At 33.7% G+C, this 24836-nt stretch overlaps 1 protein-coding gene across 2 annotated transcripts in view; it reads left to right on the top strand.

The window, feature by feature from the left end:
• The window catches only part of LOC138695786 (ras-responsive element-binding protein 1-like), a 333822-nt gene extending 311609 nt beyond the window's left edge, over positions 1–22213 (top strand). For both annotated transcript variants that reach the window (XM_069819983.1, XM_069819984.1), the window contains exons 4-7: positions 5356–5829; positions 11434–11676; positions 13955–14318; positions 16737–22213. In XM_069819983.1, the coding sequence (XP_069676084.1) occupies positions 5356–5829; positions 11434–11676; positions 13955–14318; positions 16737–17411 (1756 nt within the window). In that variant the 3' untranslated portion in view covers positions 17412–22213. The remainder of the gene's footprint in view (positions 1–5355; positions 5830–11433; positions 11677–13954; positions 14319–16736) is intronic.
• Positions 22214–24836: the final 2623 nt, after the last annotated feature.

Below are 24836 nucleotides of genomic sequence, written 5' to 3'. Positions count from 1 at the left end.
GTCCTTGCAATTATTAGCTTGCAATTATTAGCCCTAGTGGCCTGTTACAGTCTCCGTCTATCTTTTCAGGGGGCATCCCAAAGCTCGTTCCCATATTTATTCTGTGTTTAATTTCCTCCCGAATATCATTTATATTTGTTACTGTTGCTCCCAGGTATTTGAACTTTTCCAACTCTTCAAAGGATAAATTTCCAATTTTTATATTTCCATTTCGGTCAATATTATGGTCACGAGACATAATCATATACTTTTGTCTTTTCGGGATTTACTTCCAAACCTATCTCTTTACTTGCTTCAAGTAAAATTCCCATATTGTCCCTAATCGTTTATGGATTTATTTTCTCCTAACATATTCACGTCATCCGAATTATTTTATTTACACACTAAAAATATTCATTCTTCTCAACTATTACTTAAACCACTGATATTTTCAGTAAAGTTAATTTTTTTAACCAGTTATTCTCTGGATCCACAGTTTTGCAGCAAATTCCCAATATGTCATGTTTGAGTTGGTTGATAGTAAACATGACTCGAACATTTTCCAAACTCAGATTTTTTGCACATCGTGTTCACCGAAGAAAAAACATTCTTCATTGAAGCATTACTTCTAGGAAGACACAGATGGTTTAATCAAATTCGGAAGTTGTACACACGAAATCATTTTCTCAGAGAAAAATTAAAAAATTGACTCCATTTTGAGCAAATATTAGCATTTTATTTGTTTCACTTCACAATTTTCTCAGAAGTCACATATTTCTTCAAGCAAGATATTTCATCAAATAAATTACTGGTATTTCAATCAGGTCACGTGATTTACATTTGAAGAAAAATAATCGACTGTTTCTTCAAATTTTTCTCTTTCTGGAGGACTTTGCAGCAATATACATTCCATAATTATCATATCTTGTGAATGAATACTCCATTCACTGAGATATTCAACAACATTTTCGTAAAATTAGAATAATTAACACTGAAAATCCGAGGATAACTAGGGATAAATGATTAAATTCGGGCACATTCTGGGGACGAATTTTATTTGGGAACAAAAATAAAAATTTGGGGACTGTCCCCAGGAAATGGGGACATTAGTAACCTTAACAATGATGCATTTAAAAGCTACTGACTTTATTTTACTTCTTCCTCCTTCCAAAGTAGGCATATTGCTTGTTCTTCGATAAGTTGCATAATTCTTGATATTGTATTTACGTAATAGATTTACAAATATTTGTTTTGAAACATTGTCAATAAGACAGGAAGCACACTATAATTTTAAAATATCTTATATGAAAAAATGATCAGAATTATTATTAATCATGCTATATAGGGGGAAAGGAACTGGCCACCCTACCCCATTATCTCCTGGCCTAGTTGCCTCATAAGTGGTGCCTTTTTGTATTACTTGTGTGGTTCAGACCTGTCTTCGAACAGTAGACTAAACAACATGTTATCACAGTCTAGTATATACAGTCGCGAAGCTCAATACGTAGTAAATATGCAAACACTAGATAGTTGCTCACCACTAGGATCGCTAATATCGCCTCATTACAGGCAATGCAAAACAGAACCGTCACAGTCTATTGTTTCTAGCACCCTCAAAACTCAAGCTTCGTGACTGTATATAGTAGACTGTGATGTTATATGAAGACAAGAATGTAGCAGATAATTATTAATATCTATACATTTTATTTTCTTCTGTAGTTAATTAAATGTTAGACAGAGCTGTTTGTTAGATTCGCAAAATACCTACATTTATGTTTGAAGTATAGAAACTACACAGACTGGATTTCACAACTTCAAATTGCCATCTTATTCCTCAACTAATGCTTAAGACAGTTTCCTAACCTCAAACGATATCTCTTAGATTTCAATCTTTCTCTCTCTGCACTAAGCATGTACTGTAATTGTTGCAATAAGTCTTCTAATGTAGTATCAGGGATCAATGAGCTGAAAATTGCTCTGCAAGCGCAATTGTTAATTTCCGAGATAAACACTAAGGGTTATCTTTCTCATTTCGATTACCTCTTCACAACTACAAACTGCGAGATAAAACTGTCATCTCTCAGATGAATTGAATCTAGAGATTATTGATCTTAAATGTTATGTGATGCCATTGTAATACGTAGAAACAACGTGCATACTGCCTCAGTGTTACATTTTGTTCTTCGATTTTAGCTTGTAAACCAAACATTTTACATTTACTAAATCTAATTGTTTATAAAACTTTGTCCTTGAGTCAATCCTTTAATAAGGGATGTTTGTTAACTAACTACCGGTACTTCACAGTTTTGTGGATGCACAAGAAAGATACAAATGTAATTTTGTTCTGCTATGAACCTGTACAGAATACTTGCATACTTGGCCCTTTTTAAAAATAGGCGAATATCATTAACACAGAAATTTAACATTTATTTTACAGTCTAATGTAATCCTTATGCTAACTTAGAAGAAGATGAAGAAGAGTCATTTTAATATTTATCTTATAAATAATAAAATGAAAGAGAAAATCTCGCTATGTTTATTTATTCTTAATAAACACAAACATGCAATACTGGTAACTTTATTTTCCTTTAGAAAATTATATATTTTAGTGGTTTAGTCTTTGTCTCTCTGACAAATACTGAGAACATAGTCAAAATATTAATTATCTGGCTTCATTTTCTCTTGTAATCGATCATGTATAATTAATAATAGAGTGGCATAAAATATGTTTATTTTATATATGACATGTTCGTTTACTACATTTTCACATCTAAGAATGGAAGTACAAGATGATTTCTTTTGTAATCAAGCATTTTACTTGTGAAATTTATGTCCCATTCTTCAAGTTGGCGTTAGTTAAAAGTGATTGCATAACATTCAACTAAATTTCTTTACCTGATATTTGACAAACATTTGAAAATTACATTGTTCACACCTAATTCAGAAAATGAATATTGTCTGTTACCAAATTAGAAATTTGAGATCTTGTCTTTGTCGTAGAACAATTCAGTCCTCCTATTATGCCGAAGTAGAATCGAGATTATCATATGACACATGCTTCTGGTGGTCAAGCCAGAAGATGAGTGATTTTTTTATTAGCCTACTCAGAAGCATGTTGTGAGGCGCATGGCAGGTGTTGATAATCGTACATCATGTAGGGAATATTTTAAGAGTTTTAATATTTTAACAGTTTATGCTTTATATATTTTTAAGCTTATGGAATTAATACATTGTAATAAGAAATATTTTTATCGAAATAGTATTTTCATTATTACAACACTCATTTTAAGGATAATTTTAATATTACAGCACATCGATTGACAAGTTTCAACAAAACTATGGCTTAAAAATATAATGAAATTAAAAATATGAATGATTTAAGTTATTTTAAAAGATATTATCAAAAGAATTTTAACAAACCTCTATCCCTACAATTTAAATGAAATACGTGTGGGTTTACATTGGTGCTAATTTATTGTAATTTTATCTATTTTAATTATTGTTTTTTTTTTCTTTCTTTCTTTGACAAGTATTATGGTTTTTAACTCTTTTATGGACAAACAAGGAAATAAATAAATACGATAGTTTAAAATACAAGATTCTGAACTAATCTCAAATTCTGAAATCGCGAATTTATTTGTATAATATTAGTACCTACGTCATAAGTAATTTTGTGTTTTTATGAGCTTTAAATATATGCATTTTTATTGCTGGAGGGACTATTATAAAATACCAGCACACAAGATATTTGGCAATAGTAAAGGTTTTTCCTTATTGAATTCTATCTTGGCAATTAATGATAGCGTGAATGACACAGTTAAATTTGAAATATTTGTCTCTACTTAACTTATCTCTTATTTTGTCCTTGCTTTGTTTTCTTCGATAGTTCTCTTTTCCTCATGAATACCGTACTCATTTTGTCACCTTGTTCACCATCTTCAAGGTCTCCTAAAATATGGTTACCAGACTTTTTACCTGACATCCGGGGACACCTGTCAGCTCCACAGTACGATAACTACATTACTGTTACAGTTCTTGTTTCTGCTGCTATTGTTGTTCTTCGTATTATTATTATTATTATTATTATTATTATTATTATTATTATTATTATAGGCCTAATGTTACTAAATTAAATTAAATTAAATTACTACAAGATTGAAACATAAAATCACACATATTTTTCTGATGAGTTAATTTTTTTTAATATGTCTTGTCTTGTTGTAAATTCCTGATATATTATGAGAAAGTTTGTGATGACAATCAGAATGGATTGGACTGTTTTTATACATAATCTTGAAAGTTGTGAAATCCAAATAGTGATCAAAAGCAAGATCTTAGATATCAAAACACAGACTGATGTCTTCAAACCTCGGCTTGTAGTTCACAAGATCTTAGATATTCACTCACTGATGTCTCCAAACCTCGGCTTGTAGTCTAAAAGATCTTAAATATCCAAACTTCATATTGTAGTCTAAAAGATCTTAAATATCCAAACTTCAGCTTGTAGTCTAAAAGATCTTAAATATCCAAACTTCAGCTTGTAGTCTAAAAGATCTTAAATATCCAAACTTCAGCTTGTAGTCTAAAAGATCTTAAATATCCAAACTTCAGCTTGTAGTCTAAAAGATCTTAAATATCCAAACTTCAGCTTGTAGTCCACAAAATCAACTTTCTAGTCTATCTATCTATCTATCTATCTATCTATCTATCTATCTATCTATCTATCTATCTATCTATCTATCTATATTTGTTTGTTTCTTTGTGTGTTTGTTTTTGTTTGTTTGTTTCTTCGTTTGTTCTTTCGTTTGTTTACCTATCAGTTTATTTATCTATGTACTTATTTACTTATCTATTGTCTATTTACTTGTTTATTTATCTGTATACCCAAATTGTTTAATGAAATTGTATTTTGTGCAAAGTAACACTCACTTATTTTGCAGTTGTTTACAGATATTTACACAAGTTAAGTACAGTACAATTGAGCCGTTCAGAGCAAAAGTGGTGTAAGTCAAAATTGGGTAATGAGGTTTAAAGTAAAAATTCTGTAAAAATACAGCACAAAGTAGCAATTAATATGGCCCTTTTGCTATCCACTGACTATTAATAGTTTAAATAAATTGAATATTATTTGCTACTTTGCGCTGTATTTTACAGAATGTTTACTTTAACCCTCATTACACATTTTTTACTTACACCACTTCTACTCTGAACGACTCAATTCTTTCTTATGGCTCTTCGGTACGCTTGCATAGCTTGCCAGGAAGAAGCCACGAGGAAATAGACATACTGCAATCGTCTTTTTAAGAGTAAAATTATCACATGTCTAATATGAGCTAATGAATCTCATTCTCATAAGTTTCTAAATTTATTCCTCAGATCAGAATGTGAACAGAGCACAACCACAACTACCAACGCGGGAGCTGAGAAGAAGAAAAGCGCCTATTCACTTGCTCCAAATCGAGTGTCATGTCCATACTGCTTGAGGAAGTTCCCCTGGTCTTCGTCCCTGCGGAGACACGTCTTGACACACACCGGGCAGAAACCTTACAAGTGCCCTCACTGTCCCTTGCTCTTCACCACCAAGTCCAACTGTGACCGCCATCTGCTCCGCAAACATGGCGGCCAGACCGCAGCATCCACAACTCAAGGTAGCAGCTCCTCATCGAGCTCGGATACTTCCCCCGGGTCCAGCTCTGCCAACTACACCATGAGGAACGTTCCTGAGAGACCGTACAAGTGCAACTACTGCCCCAGCTCCACCTTCTCCACGCAGAGCAACCTCAAGAAGCACGTGCAGACCAAGCACAGCCCTGCAAGTCCTGGCTCTGCCTCCCAGCACGTCGTGTCCAGGTAAATACCTATTGAAATTATCAACCAGGCAAGGGATGTTATTTATGCAATTGCTAAGGTGCGCAGTCAAAGCTACAGTCGTGGGTTATACAGGGTGTATCTAAATTGGTGTCAAATATTTCGGGGACATGTTCCTAACATCAAAACATTACAAAAAGTTCATATGAACATTGGTCTCAAAATAATTTATTTCAGAGTTACAAGACAAAATTTAATGTTACAAAAATTGCTCGGGGTGGCTTCCTCCTGCTTCGATGTGTCCCCTAAACCTGCGTTACATGCTCTGGCATACTCTGTTGAAAATTCCTGGAGTGTTTCGTATTTCGTGAAATCCAGTTTGGATACGCTCTCAGAATATCAACATTAAGTACTGAAGTCGCATAAACCAGGGACTTTAATGTCCCCAGACGAAGAAATCCATTGGATTCAAATCAGGCGATCGAGCAGGCCATGCAATGAATCCCCTTCGACCAATACATCTTTGGGAAAATCGATCATTAAAAAAATTACGAACTATCAGGCTGAAATGAGCTGGAGCAGCATCGTGTTAAAACACATTCGTTGGATGACGTCCAGAAGCGCATCATCAATTAAATGATGCAAATTATTTCGTTCTGTTCACTCACAGAATACATTTTCTTCTGATTTCTTTGCTCTACAAAATACAAACAAACAAAAAACCATCAAACAATCAGCGGTCAATGAAGGGACAAATCCTTTAATAACTCCCTAATGAATGGTTTTCAGACCCATGTTCTTGTTAACTTTTTAAATTGTTTTGATGTTAAGAACATGTCCCCGAAATATTTGACACCAATTTAGATACACTCTGTATAATATAAATTTAGCTTCCCTTATGAAAAGGTTGCCAGATTTGACAAAGTGTATTACATATAATTTGGAAACACACCTAAAAGGTAAAATGATGTAATTTGAAACGGTTAGGGAATCGAATATACAAAATGCCAGAAAAATTTACACCAAATTAGCGTTTGTGCTCATTTACAGTTAAGAAAGGAGGAAAAAAATATCATCAGATAGGTTAGAATGATATGAATGCCATATACCGCGAGAAAAATAATAGTACGGATTTATTGGCATTGATATCGAAACCAATCAACAGCCATCGGTTAAGATAACTTGAAATTTCCATTATCAATCCCATACAAATGATTTCTCAGTATCTGAACCAATCCTTTGAGGGCACTAATGGCTATTTCCTTCACAATGCTGTGTGTTAGCCCCAGAGCATACTGTCTAGGGCATATGTGTATTATATGCTTGTCTGTTATTGTGATAATTCAATTCAATTCAATTTATTAAGCCATTAAACATACAGTGATAGGCTTCGTCTCAAAAAAACATACATTTGAAAATACACATATAATTGAAAACAGTAAAGTTCAATTAGAATGAAAACACAAAACATTTTGAAACTCTAAAATTAATGAAAACACTTCACTCTTAATGTAATAATTGTAACTAAATGTAAATAGCTTTATTTATTAAAAAACAATTTCGTGTGAATTTATGTTAAGAAACTCATCTACAGAGTAGAAAGGATTAATTAAAAGCCAATTATAAAATCTAGCTTTGAAACTATTGGTTGGTAACTTATAATATTGACTGGGAAGCTTATTATATAATTTCATCCCCATGAGGGGATCAAAGCTGGCATGGCCACAGGGGAGCTAGTGATGCCAGGTAGATGTGCTCTATAAATACTGTGTCAAACCATCAGACAGCTCTACCAGCAAATCCTACTCCCACGTCCTTGTCGTGATCCCTGGGCAATGTAACCTCAAGGTTATAGCAAACGGGAGAGGGTGAGAGCGAATGTCCAGCACTCACAAACTGGATCCCCCTGGCTATGGGAGCATACCCAAACAGAAAACAGGCAGGTTCAGAGGCCTTAAGGTGGCATTCCCACCACTGAACTTTCTCAGCGATGGGTTGGTAACCCATTCTGAGGAGATTTTACTTACTCGTCATTCTCAGGAGAAACAAGACGACCCGAACTAGCAAACGGATTTGAAAATAGCAGCATGGAATGTAAGAGAGCTTCATAGTAAGGAAACAGAACTACTGATGGAGAGACCAGCTTTTCATCTGAGACGGAACAGGCCAAATGGCCTAAACCCTGATCGCTATTGATCCCCATGACAGAAAAATTTGTACTAGTTTTATGTAATTTACAGTATGGGATATTAATTTGTTCACTATTTCTAATTTCATGATCACGTATATTGGCTATTAATGAGTAATTGTCTATATTTTGTCGAGTGTAAAGGACTAGATCGTATATACAGTATATAAATTTATGACAGTTAATAAGGGGATAAGTACAGTTTAACACCTTCAAAAAACCATTTTTTCAAAATATTTTAAAAAATATGCACTAAATATTTAAGTTCATTTTGGTGCAAAGTTTATTTTAATATCTGCATTAGTTTTAAAGTTAAGAATTTAAATGGAAGACTGCACTATGTTCGTGCAGCTGTAAGTATGCTCATTTTCCGGAAACTACATTTTCCAAATCCGTTTTCCTCCTTATTCTGAAACTACTGATCAGAATTGTATGGGTTCTTTTTTTTTTTGCATGTTAACACACATATGATCTACAAATTTGGCCATAATCATGCCCCTCAGTAAAATATTTTGCCTAGAAATAATTATTTATGGGCTAAAGTATCTTGAAAATCTGTTACATAATTTAAAATATTATCCATTTAGTTAGAAACCTGATGGTGGTCAATTTTGTAGAGTTGTCCTTAAGCTTCAAAAAAAAAAAGTTAAAAATCGGATGAGTTAAGAGGGAAACACTTCATTCCGACATAACAAGTAGCTGTCATTTTGAATAATTAAATAATTTAATATGCATGTTAAAATTTAGAAAATAGTCTTAATGTATTAAACAACGGTAGGTTTTTCAGTGTATTAATTTGCAGTTTTGTGTAACCCATGTGGATGAAGGAAAAAATGTTGAATATGGTCAATTTTTCAGTGCGTTAAGCTGTATCTACTCCCTTAAATGCAATTGAGGCATTGTGAATATTAGAAGCAAATTCGCAAAATACAAGTTTCGAGATTTTTTGTTGAGTTCGTCCCTAATATCTGCAGCACCTTAATTTATTTACATCATCATCATTATTACATTCAGTGATAATGGTACACACAAAACAAATCAAAATTAGTCTAAATTTCAACTAATTAATTATAATAACACAAAAAAATTTACAATTCAATTTAATTGACAGAGTTACACATGGTAGTTCTCGAGGATTTCATCTACACTATAAAAATATTTAAAGAGAAAGTTATAAAGAATTTTGAAACTTATATAATGGAGATGTTCATTTTAGATAGTTGATTGGATAATAACACATTGGAACTTTCCTTGCATAAACTCGTATTACATGGGATAATAAAATGATTTTCTTTTTTTCTTATATCATACGAATGGGCTGCTGAATTTGTTGTAAACTGATTCAAATTTGTTTTTATAAAATACTGAAGTTAATAAATGTAGCCTACATATTCGATAGACATAATGTATGTACGTATTTTTTTTTTTTTTTTTTACTGCTGGTAGTTTCATAAACTTGCTTTATAGTTAAAATTATTCTCTTTTGTAGTTTAAAATCTTAATTAGTACTGTATTTGTTGAATGGTCTTAAAAACAGAGTAAAAATAAGCGTAATACAAAACCTGAATGGATTACGACTGGAATCATTCCTCAAATCAATCATAAAGTATATTTCACGCACCTCGTTTTATAATGCTTCATTGTATGCAAAAAACTTAACCGTAGCTACCAATAGAAATATTAAATGATCAATATAACTGATAACTTAACCTTCAAATTTTAAATGTTGTGATTAATTTTTATTAATAATCTATTTCTTTCAAACAAGTCATTTCAAGTGAAGTGTTTAGCCTTTTGAAAAGTACAAAACAGAAGCATTATTCGTTATATTTGTGCAAAGAAATTGAAAACCAGTATGGTAAAATAATTTTCTTCCTAGTGGAGGGTTTCTTCACACCTAGCCTTTCATCGATTTTTTTAATTCTATAGAAAAGACAATTAACTCTTTAGCAGTCATGCAGGGTGTTGTCAACAACCCAGTCGCATATACGGAGCTGTTAACTACATATTGAGTAAGCCTGTACTTCTGAAACTTTCAGTACCTTTCTTTGAATTGGCAAGGCAACCATAACCGTAAATATGTTTGAAATCAGACGCCAAACTCCACGCTCCTATTGTAAATAGTGGCAGTGACTAAACTGATCATATTTGTGTAATACATAATAACAATGGATGTTAAGTAGTGACTGTGCACAAAAAATTTAGAAAGTGGTCTGGAAAGGAAGATGAAAAATAAATTATGATTAGGAGTGAATAGACATTCGAATATTACATGTGAGCCAATATTGAAATATTACCATTACTGTACATTAATTATAACATTGTGATAGGTATTAATGTATTTCATACAGTTGTATAAATAAAAAAGAGTGATATTTTAATAATAATAATAATAATAATAATAATAATAATAATAATAAAGCGAGAGGTTTGGAAGTAAATCCCGAAAAGACTAAGTATATGATTATGTCTCGTGACCAGAATATTGTACGAAATGGAAATATAAAAATTGGAAATTTATCCTTCGAAGAGGTGGAAAGATTCAAATACCTGGGAGCAACAGTAACAAATATAAATGACACTCGGGAGGAAATTAAACGCAGAATAAATATGGGAAATGCCTGTTATTATTCGGTTGAGAAGCTCTTATCATCTAGTCTGCTGTCCAAAAATCTGAAAGATAGAATTTATAAAACAGTTATATTACCGGTTCTTCTGTATGGTTGTGAAACTTGGACTCTCACTCTCAGAGAGGAACATAGGTTAAGGGTGTTTGAGAATAAGGTGCTTAGGAAAATATTTGGGGCTAAGCGGGATGAAGTTACAGGAGAATGGAGAAAGTTACACAACACAGAACTGCACGCATTGTATTCTACACCTGACATAATTAGGAACATTAAATCCAGACGTTTGAGATGGGCAGGGCATGTAGCACGTATGGGCGAATCCAGAAATGCATATAGAGTATTAGTTGGGAGACCGGAGGGAAAAAGACCTTTAGGGAGGCCGAGACGTAGATGGGATGATAATATTAAAATGGATTTGAGGGAGGTGGGATATGATGATAGAGACTGGATTAATCTTGCACAGAATAGGGACCGCTGGCAGGCTTATGTGAGTGTGGCAATGAACCTTCGGGTTCCTTAAAAGCCATTTGTAAGTAAGTAATAATAATAATAATAATAATAATAATAATAATTTAATTGTTCACTAAAAAAATAGCCCATTAGAACCCATTATATTTGGGTGTCAGGAACACTCCACACTACTCTTAATGTTACAAAGTTAGGCGCAACTGCTTAAGGGTTAAAAAAAGAATAACTTGTAATTCCAAAGACATCGTGTTTTTAGTTCCAGAAATCAGGACTTTTATATTTTTACTTTCACAACTTAGAGTGATTATTTTCAGTATTACATGCCGGTATAATAATTAATGGTTACAATGTTGCTTGTTTCAGGAGTGTGCCATCTGGGGATGAGGGTTGCAATTTGAGTACAGCTGGTAGCAGTCGCCCTGAGAGTCGGTATGGAGGAGATGAAAGTCATGGCAGTGGCAGTGAAGATGCTGGTGACGACCGGGGGACCACACAGCCATCCTCAAGGTTGGAACATGGAGTTCTGAGACAACAGGAGAAAGACGAGCGAAGTGGCTACAACCTTTCATCTACGCCTGCTGATCTGCAACGGACTTCTTTGCCAAGGTATTTTTCTTTCTTGCTTGCTTGCTCGCTTTCTTTATTTTTTCTTTCTTTCTTGCTCTTTAAGATGTAGAAGATTAATATGTTGTTGTTGTTTTCTAATGCCAGACATTTGACAATAAAGTCACTTGACCTCTTGCACTCCAGTATTTTTCAAAGACATTTTCATGGTCAGCCACTGAAGCACAGATTTTGAGGTGTTCCGAATCATTTCTTGATTTGAATTGCACAATGGGCAATTAGGGGATTGATAAAGTCCAATTTTATGCAGGTGCTTGGCCAAACAATCATGGCCTATTGCCAATCTAAATGCAGCTACAGACGATTTGCGTGGTAAATCGGGAATTAACTGTGGATTATGATGCAGAGTGTTCCATTTTTTCCCGTGAGATTGTATTATCAAATTTTGTTTGTTGAAGTCTAAGTACCGGTATGTAGATTTAATAAATCTCTTCACAGAGTAATACGTAGATTTAGTAACAGGTCTGTAAGTAGCAGTGCTGCCCTTCTTTGCTAAGGCATCCGCATTCTCGTTTCCCAGGATTCCACAATGGGATGGTATCCACTGGAATACAATTCTTTTATTGAGTGATATTAATTGAGAGGGCATTTTAGTTATTTCTGCTGTTTGAGATGAAGGTGTGTGTTTAGAGACTATTGATAGAATAGCTGCTTTGGAGTCTGACAATATAACTGCATTTTTACTGATGTTGGATGGAAGATGCTCTTCAAGATGTAGAAGATTAATATAAAATAGCAGAATTAAATTGAGGCAGTTAGAAGCAAAGAGGTGTAAGTGACATGACTAAAAAAATTATTTAAGTGCATCCAGGGTAAACTAAAGCGTTTAAAATTTCAATGGTAAAGAAATATATCTTTTAACTATATCGTACATTAACATTTAAAATTAAAACTTCACGGAATTTACGATTGTTTAATAACTTTTAATCTTATTTTATGAAAAATAACGTAAGTGCACTTACACCCCTTTGCTTCTGACCACCTCAATTGAGAGTATTGCTGTTTGCAATACAGCACTTAAACCTATTATATGAGAATTATAATTTTAAAATATCTTACAAGAAAACTAAAGTTAAGGCCTGTAGAGGAAGATATCCAATACATTCTAAGATCATTATAAATAACAATATAATTGAACAAATATCTCATTTTAACTTCTTAGGCTGTGATATAAGTTACGAACGAGAAAAAGATGTAGATAACAAACTTAATAAATTCCAAATGTTGTGTGATACAATTCAGCGAACATTAAAAAATAAAACAAGACAAGAAACAAAGCTGAAGTTTTATGAAGTAATGGCCACATCTCTTCTAACCTATTGCAGCGAATCATGGACTTTAACCAAGACAGAACAACAGCAGATGCAAACTGCAGAGATGAAATTTTTAAGAAAGGTAAAAGGTTGCACATTACTGGATGAAATACGAAATGAAGATGTGAGAACAGAACTGAACATATTTTCCATTAATGATCTTATACAAGAAAACAAACAACAATGGATACAACTTATTGGAAGAACGGAAAATGGCAGAATAGTAAAACATTTACTAAAATATAAACCTGATGGAAGACGAGAAGTGGGAAGACCAAGAAAAAGCTGGCTGAAGTGAAGACGGAAGAGGCTGCAAGCCTAATCCTTTATAGTGAAGAAGAAGAAGAAGCTATTTGCTGGAATTCAAAGATATTGCACTAGAAAATTTCACTTAAGGAATCAAACTATATGAGCTGAGTTGAGTCAGTTGATAGAGCTAATGATTAATTGGAAGAATATGAATCCAATCATACTCAACTCTCTGGGGATAAAGCATTCATTATACCAGAATGTTCCCTTTCAGTTCAAGGACCATTTAAATCGAGCGATTTGCTTCCCTGCTTTTTTTTTTTATCTCTTCTGTACAGAGAACATGATTAGCCACCAGCGTGGCTCAGTCAGTTAAGGTGCTTGCCTGCTGGTCTGAAGTTGCGCTCGGGCGAGGGTTCAATCCCTGCTTGGGCTGATTACCTGGTTGGGTTTTTTCCGAGGTTTTCCCCAACCGTAAACTGAATGCCAGGTAATCTATGGCGAATCCTAGGCCTCATCTCGCTATCACCAATCTCATCGACGCTAAATAACCTCGTAGTTGATACAGCGTCGTTAAATGACCAACTTAAAAAAAAAAGAACATGATTATCTATTACTCAAAAATGTATACCTGTAGCCTATAGCAATAAGCTTTAATGTTGCAAGTAATCACAATGATTTTCTTTCTTCATCTGTAGCAGTGTGGCAGACATTGCAGTGACAGGATCGAAGTCTTTTTCCTCGACTGCGTCAGCTGCAGAATCTCACATAGCAAGTATGGGCGGGGCCGTATCCTCGGCTGATCTGCCATTCAAATGCCATCTGTGCGAAGGTAGCTACGCAGAGCGGCAGGAAGCCCTGGAACACATCCGCGAGAGCCATCCCTCTGAGTTTGAGCTCCTGATGTCGAAAGGGGCTCTAGACTCCAGTTCCAGCACTGGCAATGAGGATAACAACAATGTTGGCAGCAGTGCAACACAGCATCCCGACGATGGGAATGCAGGAGGTGAAGAAAGCTTGGAGCAGCTACGAGGGAAGTTTCCGGACTATGCTAACAGAAAGGTATGTCCGCTCACCTAAACGATATTTATAAAACGTAAAATTAAATAACCAAAACAAAAGTCATATCAAGAAATTTAATACATTATTCAACTTCTCATCACACATTCCTAAATCTTGAAATTATTTTCAGATTTGTTCTAAGTCCAAGGCTAATTTCTTACAGTCTTAGAAATGTCTCTATAAGTCAAGGACTAGGACTATCCTTTACAATCAGGCATTTCCATAATATGTATTAACCATATAGAGAGCGTTAGCAAATAAATGAACATGAAAGAAGTAGAGGCCGTGTCTCAAAGCTATATTTTCAGCTGAAGTGAATTAGATTGTTGACTAAATAGCCGGATGTGACGTCAGAAGTTATGATCCAAAGCTACGTAGTGCATAGCAATCAAGTCCGTAGTAGCTAGTCAACGAAAATCCTTGCTTGATTGATGACTTGTTCACTAAACAAACATGGATATCTCATCAGCAATTGGGGTTATGAAATCTGAAAATGCTTTGGAAATGAAATAATGTAAATATAATGTAGAATAACACGTTAACTTTGAACACTGACATTGTTAGTAGCTTCTGTGCAACGTTTTAAACATTATTGTAATATCAGTTATCACCATCTACTATATACAGTCATGAAGCTTAATACTTACTAAATATGCAAACGTAAACATTTGAAATATGCATCAATAGATAGTTGCTCACCACCAGGATCGCTACTATCGCCTCATCACAGACTCTTTCCCTAGCAGACAATAAAATGTATTGTACTTTCGATATAGTGTTCTTTTACCAAAAAGTTAGCACCTTCCGTCCACTATCGAAATATGAAATACATAAGGTTTATATATTATTTTCATAAAATATATATATGTTATATTCTGTAAACTCATCTTCCTGGATCTTTCGGAAGAGAGAGAGAGAGAGAAAAAAACTCATCCGGCATTAATTAAGGATGACCACGAGGATCCAGAAATTAATAGCAAACAAATATAATTAATTAAATATGAATATTGTTATAAAATAAAGTGTAATAATTAAGCACCATTGATTACCAATTATAAAATAAAATCTTAGAAGATGACTATAAAATTATACTGATAAATAAAAGATTTTATGTAAAATTAGCATATCCTTAATTAAGGCCTTCTGAGTGGTATAAATAAAATTGTATAATCAGCTCTAACCTATTTTTCTTACAATTTATAGTACTACAAACGTCTCCTTGTCCCATATTATTATTCAAATTATTGTATTATACCACTCCTATGAAATTAGTGTACTTACGATTGTGTTACTTCGTCTCTTAGGTAGTAGATAAATACAGTACGGTACTCAATTGTAGTATTAAAATACAGACAAATAGAATGTGACGGGTGTCATACATGACATTATGTTTAATTATAATGTATAATTGCGAATATAGGAATATAAGTTAAATATAGTAAACATAACCTATAACATACCGTACTTATGTAGTGGCAGGGCATTGGAGACCACTAAAATTAGACAGAAGGGGGCAACTGGTACAGTAAACATAACCTATAATTTCAACATATCTAAATATTCGTGAGGTGCAACTGAAAATTATTGAATCGAGCATAAATGAATGTACAAAAATTTCGCAATATTTAATCGAAATAAAGGCAGGTATCACACATACGAACAACGTAATTTTCACACCAGAAATAATATTACACACTAACTCGCAAGGAATTATGTCTGAAGTGTCCCCTAATCATTGTTTTAAATTTTATTAATGCAATTACACTACATTTTAGAGAAATATATGTTACTCTTTATGCATTCCAATTAATTTATATGGTTGAAACGCCGCCCTTCGTGATTGGGTTAAGCGAGTCACATGGCTTGCCTTACGGCCTGTATTAGATCACGATGGCAGTGACACAGTCTATTGTTCCTAGTACTCACAGCGCTCCAAGCGGCTAGCAACTATCGCGAGAAATGCAACTCTTTGGCAAAAAATCACCCCAAGCTTCGTGACTGTATATAGTAGACTGTGGTAATATATTAAGCCCTTATCTTTTACACATAACTCGTAATGAAACTGCATTAGGACACTGCCTTCTTAATTGAGTGCTGCACCGTGATGTCACGGTTTTTAGAAAAATAGTCTATGAAGAAGGCCATGTTTCAAGCATACAGTTCTAAAGCTCCCTAGTGTGTAGTTTATAAGTCACCTAGTTGCTAGTCACTAGTGTGTAGTATGGACTTGAGCTTTGAGACACAGCCCAAGGTTGTTAATGACAGTATTTTATAATGTTCATCAACTAAACTCAGACTTAAATAATAATATACTAAATATGATATAGAATTCACTTAAATAACAAAGGAATTTTCATAATAAATTGTCTTGTTGCTGGCGTTTCTTTGCTACATTGGACATGTTTCTGCCAAATTCAGGTCATGTGTGCGTTCTGCATGCGGCGATTCTGGTCAGCTGAGGATCTCCGTCGTCACATGCGGACCCACACAGGGGAGCGCCCCTTCTCCTGTGACATCTGCCGACGTCGCTTCACCCTCAAGCACAGCATGCTGCGACATCGGAAGAAGCACAACTCCACCGCCGTCTACAACTCCTCAGCAGCTTCTGCCGAAGATATTTCTGTGGTTAGCGGAGATGAGGATCACCCCAGCAGTGGCACATCTCTTCACAACATGCTGCAACACCGCACCAAGAAGGGTCAATCAGAAGATGTCGCCGGTGTCAGTGGGGATGAAGAAGTCGTTAACTCGGAGGTCAATGTGGGAAAGTCTCTGAAGATAGCTCTGAAGATGACTAACCACAACAATAACAACATAACCCCAGCATCTGCTGCAAAAGCTCTGAGTCACTGGGAAGACGATTCTGAAAACTTCACAGCTTCTGCTGCGGCAAAGATTTTAAGCTCAAAATTCTCATCGTGTACAACAGGGCCTGCAGACAGGAGAGAAGACGGGGAGGATGACAACGCAGATCTGATTGGAAACCTTCTTGGAATTCAGGGATCGATCATAGATCAGGTTTTGCAGTCCAAATCCGCAGCTGATGACGCTGCAAAGCTACTAGGAGTTAAAAATGGAGGGAACCAAGAGTGAAATATCATGAACAAGAAAATGGTTGTGGTTGTTGTCACTGATGTCTTTCTGTTGTTGTTTTTTATGAGGCAAATGCACCCTAGTCAAAAAATGAGCCTTGTTAGTTTAAAACAGGTCAGAAGTGTCTTATTTTTTCTTTGTAAAATGAGAGTCTGACTTTCCTATTGAAAAACAACGAACCATTACTTTGTTACTGGCGCATCAGATGGCTCTGGAGTTTGATTCTTTGAGGCCTTAATGTTTGCCTTAAATTATGGATCACGGTGGCCTTGGTTATTGCCTGCATTGTTGTGGTCAGAAGAACATCTTTATAAGGTTGTACAGAGTGCAAAGTTTTTTGATATTTAATAGATACGTATGTTTTGGATTTGAAGTCTGGAGTTTTATGAGCTGTATATTTGAGAATACTATTGTAAGAAGGAAATGAGAGATTCTTTCCATAAAACTGAAGTGCACATTGAATGCAATTTATTTTGTTTTTCTTTATTGCACACAAATTTTTCATATTCCATGGTTGTGTTGTTACTTAATCACATTCCATTATACGTTAGTGTTTGCAAAGACACTATTAAAATGCCATTGAATTTATAATATTAATATTATTCTTATTGAAGAATAATGCCTTAAATAAGATCAAAGATTATTTTTAGTATCTATAATTTATTTTTCAGTATTTTTAAGTTGTCGGGTAGTACTTAGCTATTTATGTGTAATTTTATGAATCTTGTAATGTAACGTCTTTTGTAACGAACATTTCTTTGTGCTGCATGTAACAGAACTCGCCATATTGGTTCTGCCCTCTTTTCCAGACTGGGTACTTCAACTGAGCTGCAAGTTGTTGTGAATGACAATGATATAAGCAGCTTGTGTCTGAATTCCTATTAATGCACAGTCATGATATTAAAAGTATTTCGTACATTGCTTAAATCGAGGGCTTCATTCCAATTAGTTATCGATTCTTTCCGGTTGTGAGTTTTGATTGTTACTGCGCACATCAGAAATTTCTAAAAGTTACTTCGAATCCAATTGGCATCAGTGTGAATTACCATTTTTTAACTGTCTATAAAAATGTATCAGTATGAACACTTTAGCTATTGTTTGGATAAACTGAATATTTGGTTCACGTTACAAGATCTATAATGAAAGTAATTTTCTTACTCTTGAAAGATGCAAAAGACCTCGTTTCAATTAGAACTGAAGAATTTAATCGAAGTAAGATACAAATTTGTCTATAATACAAAGTGAAGTTGATATTGTAAAGTCCAAATGACGAAATTTAATGTCATGCAAATATTAAATCATAATTTCGGATGATTTTCTATGTGCATTATATTATATGCTTAAAATATTTTCTGTTATTTTTCTCGGTGGGATAGATAACCATTTATTACAGTCAACTTTTTCCTCTCTTCTCTGCCAGAATCTTTCTTTGCTTCTATTTTTCCTATAACAACTTATGTTTAATATTAAAGACTGAATATACTGGTAATATTTACCAGTACATAATAATTTAATCATTTTCAGTACAGTAATCATATTTAATATCGTTCTAGAATTGCTCTGATGTAGTTTTAATACCACATAAATAAGGTTTAAAAATAAATGTACTTCTTTATTTCCTTTAAATTTTTTATCGAGTTCGGAAATAAAATTGTATTGGTGTTTGGTAATTTAATATAAATTTGTCATATTATTAAATGTCCTACAGTCTAGCCGATGTATGGTTTTACAAATTGCTTGTGAATTACAAAGAGTAGAATACTGCATTTACTGTTGTTTGATTCTCAACATTAAACTCACCTGTTTTTCCACTTTTGTGGTTTTTATGGTGACGTGCTATGTTAGAAATAGAACAGTGGTCTGATGCAGTGAACTACTCTTTGTAAGCAAGCAATACGGTATCTCTGTTATGTCCCATAAAAAAGAGGTATGCGATGTTTTCTTTCTCTTCTTCGAAATACACTACTGTTGTTGAAGTCCATAACAATGTAAAGAATTAGGGAAAATAACGTATTTACAACATCGTAATTGAAAATACAGAATTTCTCAGACAGTTGCTTTTTTTTTTTAAAAATGCTTAACGTTTCTGTGAACCTAGTATGAACAGTGATTCGTAAAACTTGGGCTCTGATGAATACATACTTAAAACTGTAACAAACTAGCATATTTATAAATATTCAGAACTAAAGAATACGTAATATTTCGCCAGAATCATTGTCTTTTGCATGAGAACATGAGTAAGAAAATTCTAGAAATCTTCGAAAATTGCATTATATTAATATAAAATGCAGATCGATTAACTTCTCGAATGTGCGTGTCAAAATTTATGTTCATAAAAAGCAACATCAATTACACATATTGATTAATGCAGTATATTGTTTAAAAAGATGTGTTTCATTATAGACACTAAAAAAATATAATTAGGTTTACTTAGTGGATAGATTATATTTTGTCTTCTACGAAAACCTAATTGAATTACATTGACACAAATTTGAAAATATATTAAACTGTTAATTTGTAACATTTCAAATACTCAGGAGTACATTTAATCTTTCAGAGAAACCAAAGTTTTTGTCACGTTTTGACACCACTGAATGTTTAGAAAGACTAGATGTTCAGTATGTTATAAGCCTACATGTAGGATTTACAGCACTTTAAGTTACCAATGTTGTATTTAATTATATTCATTTCTTGAAACATACCAGGGAAATCCATATCACGTAGTGTCCAGTGTGAAAATGGTGGCAATACTTCATTCAATAAATACTTCTCATTCAAGAAAAGGTTGTATGGTATAAAATCAGTGTTTGAACGTTTGGTTTGGGATACATTTCATAAAACGTCATGTATATTGTGATTTTCTTTCTTTTTTTATTTTGTGTGCGTGTGAAAGATTGTAAATAGTCAAATAACACACATTAGACTGTAAAGTAGCCATTATCCTTTTTGGATTGCATAAAGACAAATAGAAGGAAACTCACGTTTTTATAAGTGCTTATGATAATGAAGGAAATGTGATTTTTGAATAAGTAATAATTTTTTAACAATACTGTTAGTGCCTGCACCAAGATTTGATAAACATTATGAACACACGAAGTGTGATAATCTGTATAGTACACATTATATTTTAAAACGTTATTTGGAAATAGAGATGTTTGCTTCTATACCTTTCTTAAGAATTTGTCAAAATTATAATTTATTTTATAATAGACCCTTATTTGCTGTAGGGTGCACCATACATTAGATTTAATGCTTTGAAATCTCAGTGATATGGACTTGTGTATAATAATGGGGAAAAATAATGTTCAAAGCTCCTTATTTTAGTAACCACTGGAGATGTGAAAATAATTGGAAAGTTTTGTATATATCACTAAAAGACATAGAGGCTTCACTGAAAAGTTTTTTATACCTACTTCTATAGAAAAACAGCTTTAATTTCTCCATATTGAGACTAGTATGGGGAAAGTTCAGAATACAGTATATGAAAACTTCAGTAGATTTTTATACATTTTTCTCAGGTGCAGACAGATTGAAGAAATCTTTTTATGTTTGATGTCCAAAAAAAATACGAAGCGAAAAGGGACTTCCTTGTTGTTCTCTATTTAAAGAATTTTCAATTCCATTTCTAGTAAAATTAGTAATTTACTTCAACGTTACAATGCTAGAGTAAATTGGGGAAGTTATATGCATTACAAATGCTTCATGTTATTAAAATGAAATATTATCTCATAGTATAAAGATGTTTCCGGTTCAGTATTTATAGAGCTTCTACCCAAAGCCTTTTAAAAATCATATTCTCTTAATATGTGTACTTAATCACAAATGGCAAAATATAATATATTCCTTTTCTTTCCTTAAAAAACTGTAAATTATCAGCTGCTCTACAGTTTTTCACGACATTGCCATTTTTAAACAAAACACAATAGAAAACTCTCTCTGAATATCTGATTAAACTGCACTCTGGTGTTGTAATTGCACAAATATAGCTCATTTCGTGTCTGTTTTGTTATTTCCTATAAAATGTGGTTACTGAAAAATTCAAAGCAATTGACATTAAAATAAATACATATGAAGAGTGGTGCATCCTTTTAGTATTTTCATTCATGAAAATTATTTTTTCTTCTTCATTTCAGTTGTGAATTCATAAAACTGTGATTATTTTTATATTTGTTGAATTAATAACATTCCAAACCAAATCTGTGGTATTATGTAAATTATGCATATTATTTTACATTCACTTGTTTTTAAGTGTTTTTTTTTTTTTTTTTTTTTTCTTGGGGATACTTAACTAGAGCATAGGTATTCTGTTTTCTTTCACATTTTGCTGATATAATTGTTTCAACGCGTGTTTTTGTGACCAATAGTGGGATTGATAGTGTTACATTTTCATCTTACTGTTTCAAGGATTTTACTATCAAGTACTAGTAAGTATTACAGAAATGTGTGCTCTAAATTTTGTGGAAACATAATATGTGTACTTAATTACATGTCTGATCACATCATTTTTTTATTATTATTATTCTCTAGTTGAAGATACCTCAATCAGTTTTAAGTGCAAATAATTTGTTGTACTTAAAACCACACATCAGGAAATGAGGCTTTTGTTTGCGTGTGTGTGTATGTGTGTAAATATTTATATTATATAAATTTAGATTATTATATGAAACAATAGTCGGAGTATTTAAGATAATTTAAAGCGTTTCCGTTGTATATAAAATGTTATATTTCAAAGTTGACTCTTTTCAAATTTCTTATGAACACTCTCCTTTGACACACTAATAAAACAATTTCACAGTGCTCAATCGTTCTTCTTTTTTCATGTTTTTATTTATACCTACAGTACATATACAACAAGAAAACTAAGCAATCCATTATGTCCACATCCTTTCCTACTCAATAATAGAGCTGGAATTTTTCGGTTCCGGACAATTGGCCACAGAAAATTGGTAACTGGGACAATTGGCCACAGAAAATTGGTAATAGGGACAATTCGTCACAGATTAACAATTTGCCACAAATAGACAATTTGTCACAGATAGACAATTTGCCACAGATAGACATAGACAATTCGCCACAGATAGACAATTTGCCACAAATAGAAAATTTGTTACAGATAGACAATTTGCCACAGATAGACAATTCGCCATAGATAGACAATTTGCCACAGATAGACAATTTACCACAGATAGACAATTTGCCACAAATAGACAATTTGTCACAGATAGACAATTCGCCACAGATAGACAATGTGCCAAAAATTATCCAAAAATGGGACCATAACAATTTATTTAAATGTGGATTAGTGGCAAATATAACTTTCACGTTGTCCTCCAGTTCAAAATACAACAACCACCTTCTCCTTGTACGGTCTTAGTGTATCTGTCACCTATAACGTTCAGTTCATCAATATTCCTTGGTTCAGGTAGTAAGTGCAACTTCCTGGCATGGCACACAGTTTTTTTAATAAATGGTTTCTTCGGTAGATTCACATTGGCTTCGCTTGCAATACGCTGTAACTCATTTTGAATAATGACAGACTTTGGTTCTTGGGAAGTCCCGCCCTTGCCTTCATGTTCTCTACACATTCTAAAGTTCATTAATTCATTTCTTTTGGCTGTAATATTCACCCAAGTTGTGATTAATAATTCAACAAATTTCCTGTTAGTTCACAAATACAAAAAAAATACCTTTTGTGTAAAATAATCTTAAATATGTAAAACATTTCACCGGCATTATCACCTTCATCTCATTCAGACGCTAAATAACCTCAGATGTTGATAAAGCGTCGTAAAATAACCTACTAAAATATGTAAAATGAAAATAAAATTTAATAACCCTAATATGGTGATTCATTAACTTTTCTATTTTCTGAATATCTAAATAGCAAGGAATAAAATATGTAATTATATGGAAATCCCAGATCCACTTATGTTATAAACTGAAGAGAAAGACAAACATAACCTAGCATTTCAGTTGTGACAGATCATTGTTCTGATGGAAAATATGTGAAAACCACATTGGGATAGAATGATCTCTATAATAAGAAACTTACATAATACTCGTATGTTTGCTTAAATAATTTTTGTCAAAAGAAATTGTATTATCTGTATCATCATCCTTTGATTGCAGATGGAAAGCACTGTAGCCTAGAGAAACACAGAACTTATAAGGAAATATTATAATAAACCTAGAAGCACTTTCATTGCATAAACAAGCCATCACCATTGACAATCCACCATTACACTAGTTTGTTATAATGTGTTACTATGTTTTTTTAAGGTTGTTTTTGTTATTAATTTGTTTATTAGGTTACCATATTGCACTTGAGTAGGTAATATTATAGTCTATTGATTACAGTACTTCTTACTATTAATCTATTATTGTAGAAACCTATGAAGTTCTTCAGACTCTTTATAATCTAACCTCAAAATAATCAAAATATTCGGAAGCACAGAGGAGAATAACTTTATTGTTAAATCATAAATTCATGAGCAATACATATACAGAGTATTTCAAAAATACGGGGCATAATTTCAGGTATGTATTTCCCACATGTAGACAATCAAAATAGTTCATTACAACATGTGTCCGGAAATGCTTCATTTCCGAGTTATGGCCTTCACAACATTGAAATTCACCGGAATGTTTTTCTTTCCGCAGGTCGTTGTCATTACAGAAGATGTTCAAACTGTCCACCTCCTGCTTGAATACAGACCTCACATCGATGTCTCATTGACCTGCGAACACGATCCCAAACTCCAGGAGTATTGCGTATGTCCTCAGAACATGCCACAATTCGATTCCGAAGGGATTCCAAATCAGGCACCGGAGACAAATAAACCAATGATTTTAAATGGCCCCACAAGTAGAAATCGAGAGGGTTCAGATCAGGTGAGCGTGGAGGCCAAGCAATTGGGCCACCTCTACCTATCCATCGATCAGGAAACCTTCGATCCAAGTACGGTCGAGCCGTACGACTGAAGTGTGCAGGAGCGCCATCATGCAAGAAGTGAATGTGTTGACGATTGATCAGTGGAGTGTCTTCTAAAACATGAGGTATGGTGTTTTCCAGGAAGTTTGTGTACGCCTGCCCCGTAAGTCTGTTTACAAGTACATGGGGTCCAACTAATCGATCATCAATGATACCGGCCCACATGTTGAGGGAGAACCGCACCTGGTGATGAGATGGAACAGTTGCACGTGGGTTTTCATACGCCCATACATGCTGATTGTGGAAATTTGTTATGCCATCTCGTGTGAACTGTGCTTCATCTGTAAATAATACTAAGGCAGGAAAGTTCGGATTTACACCACACTGCTGCAAGAACCACTGACAGAACCTAACTCGTGCAGGGTAATCTGCTGGTGACAGGGCCTGTACACGTTGCAAATGATAAGGATACAATTGATACTCTTTCAACAGTC

Source organism: Periplaneta americana, chromosome 3 (assembly GCF_040183065.1).
Source record: "Periplaneta americana isolate PAMFEO1 chromosome 3, P.americana_PAMFEO1_priV1, whole genome shotgun sequence".
NCBI lineage: Eukaryota > Metazoa > Arthropoda > Insecta > Blattodea > Blattidae > Periplaneta > Periplaneta americana.
Note: the sequence above shows the minus strand (reverse complement) of the source record. Positions and strands in the feature narration are given on the sequence as shown.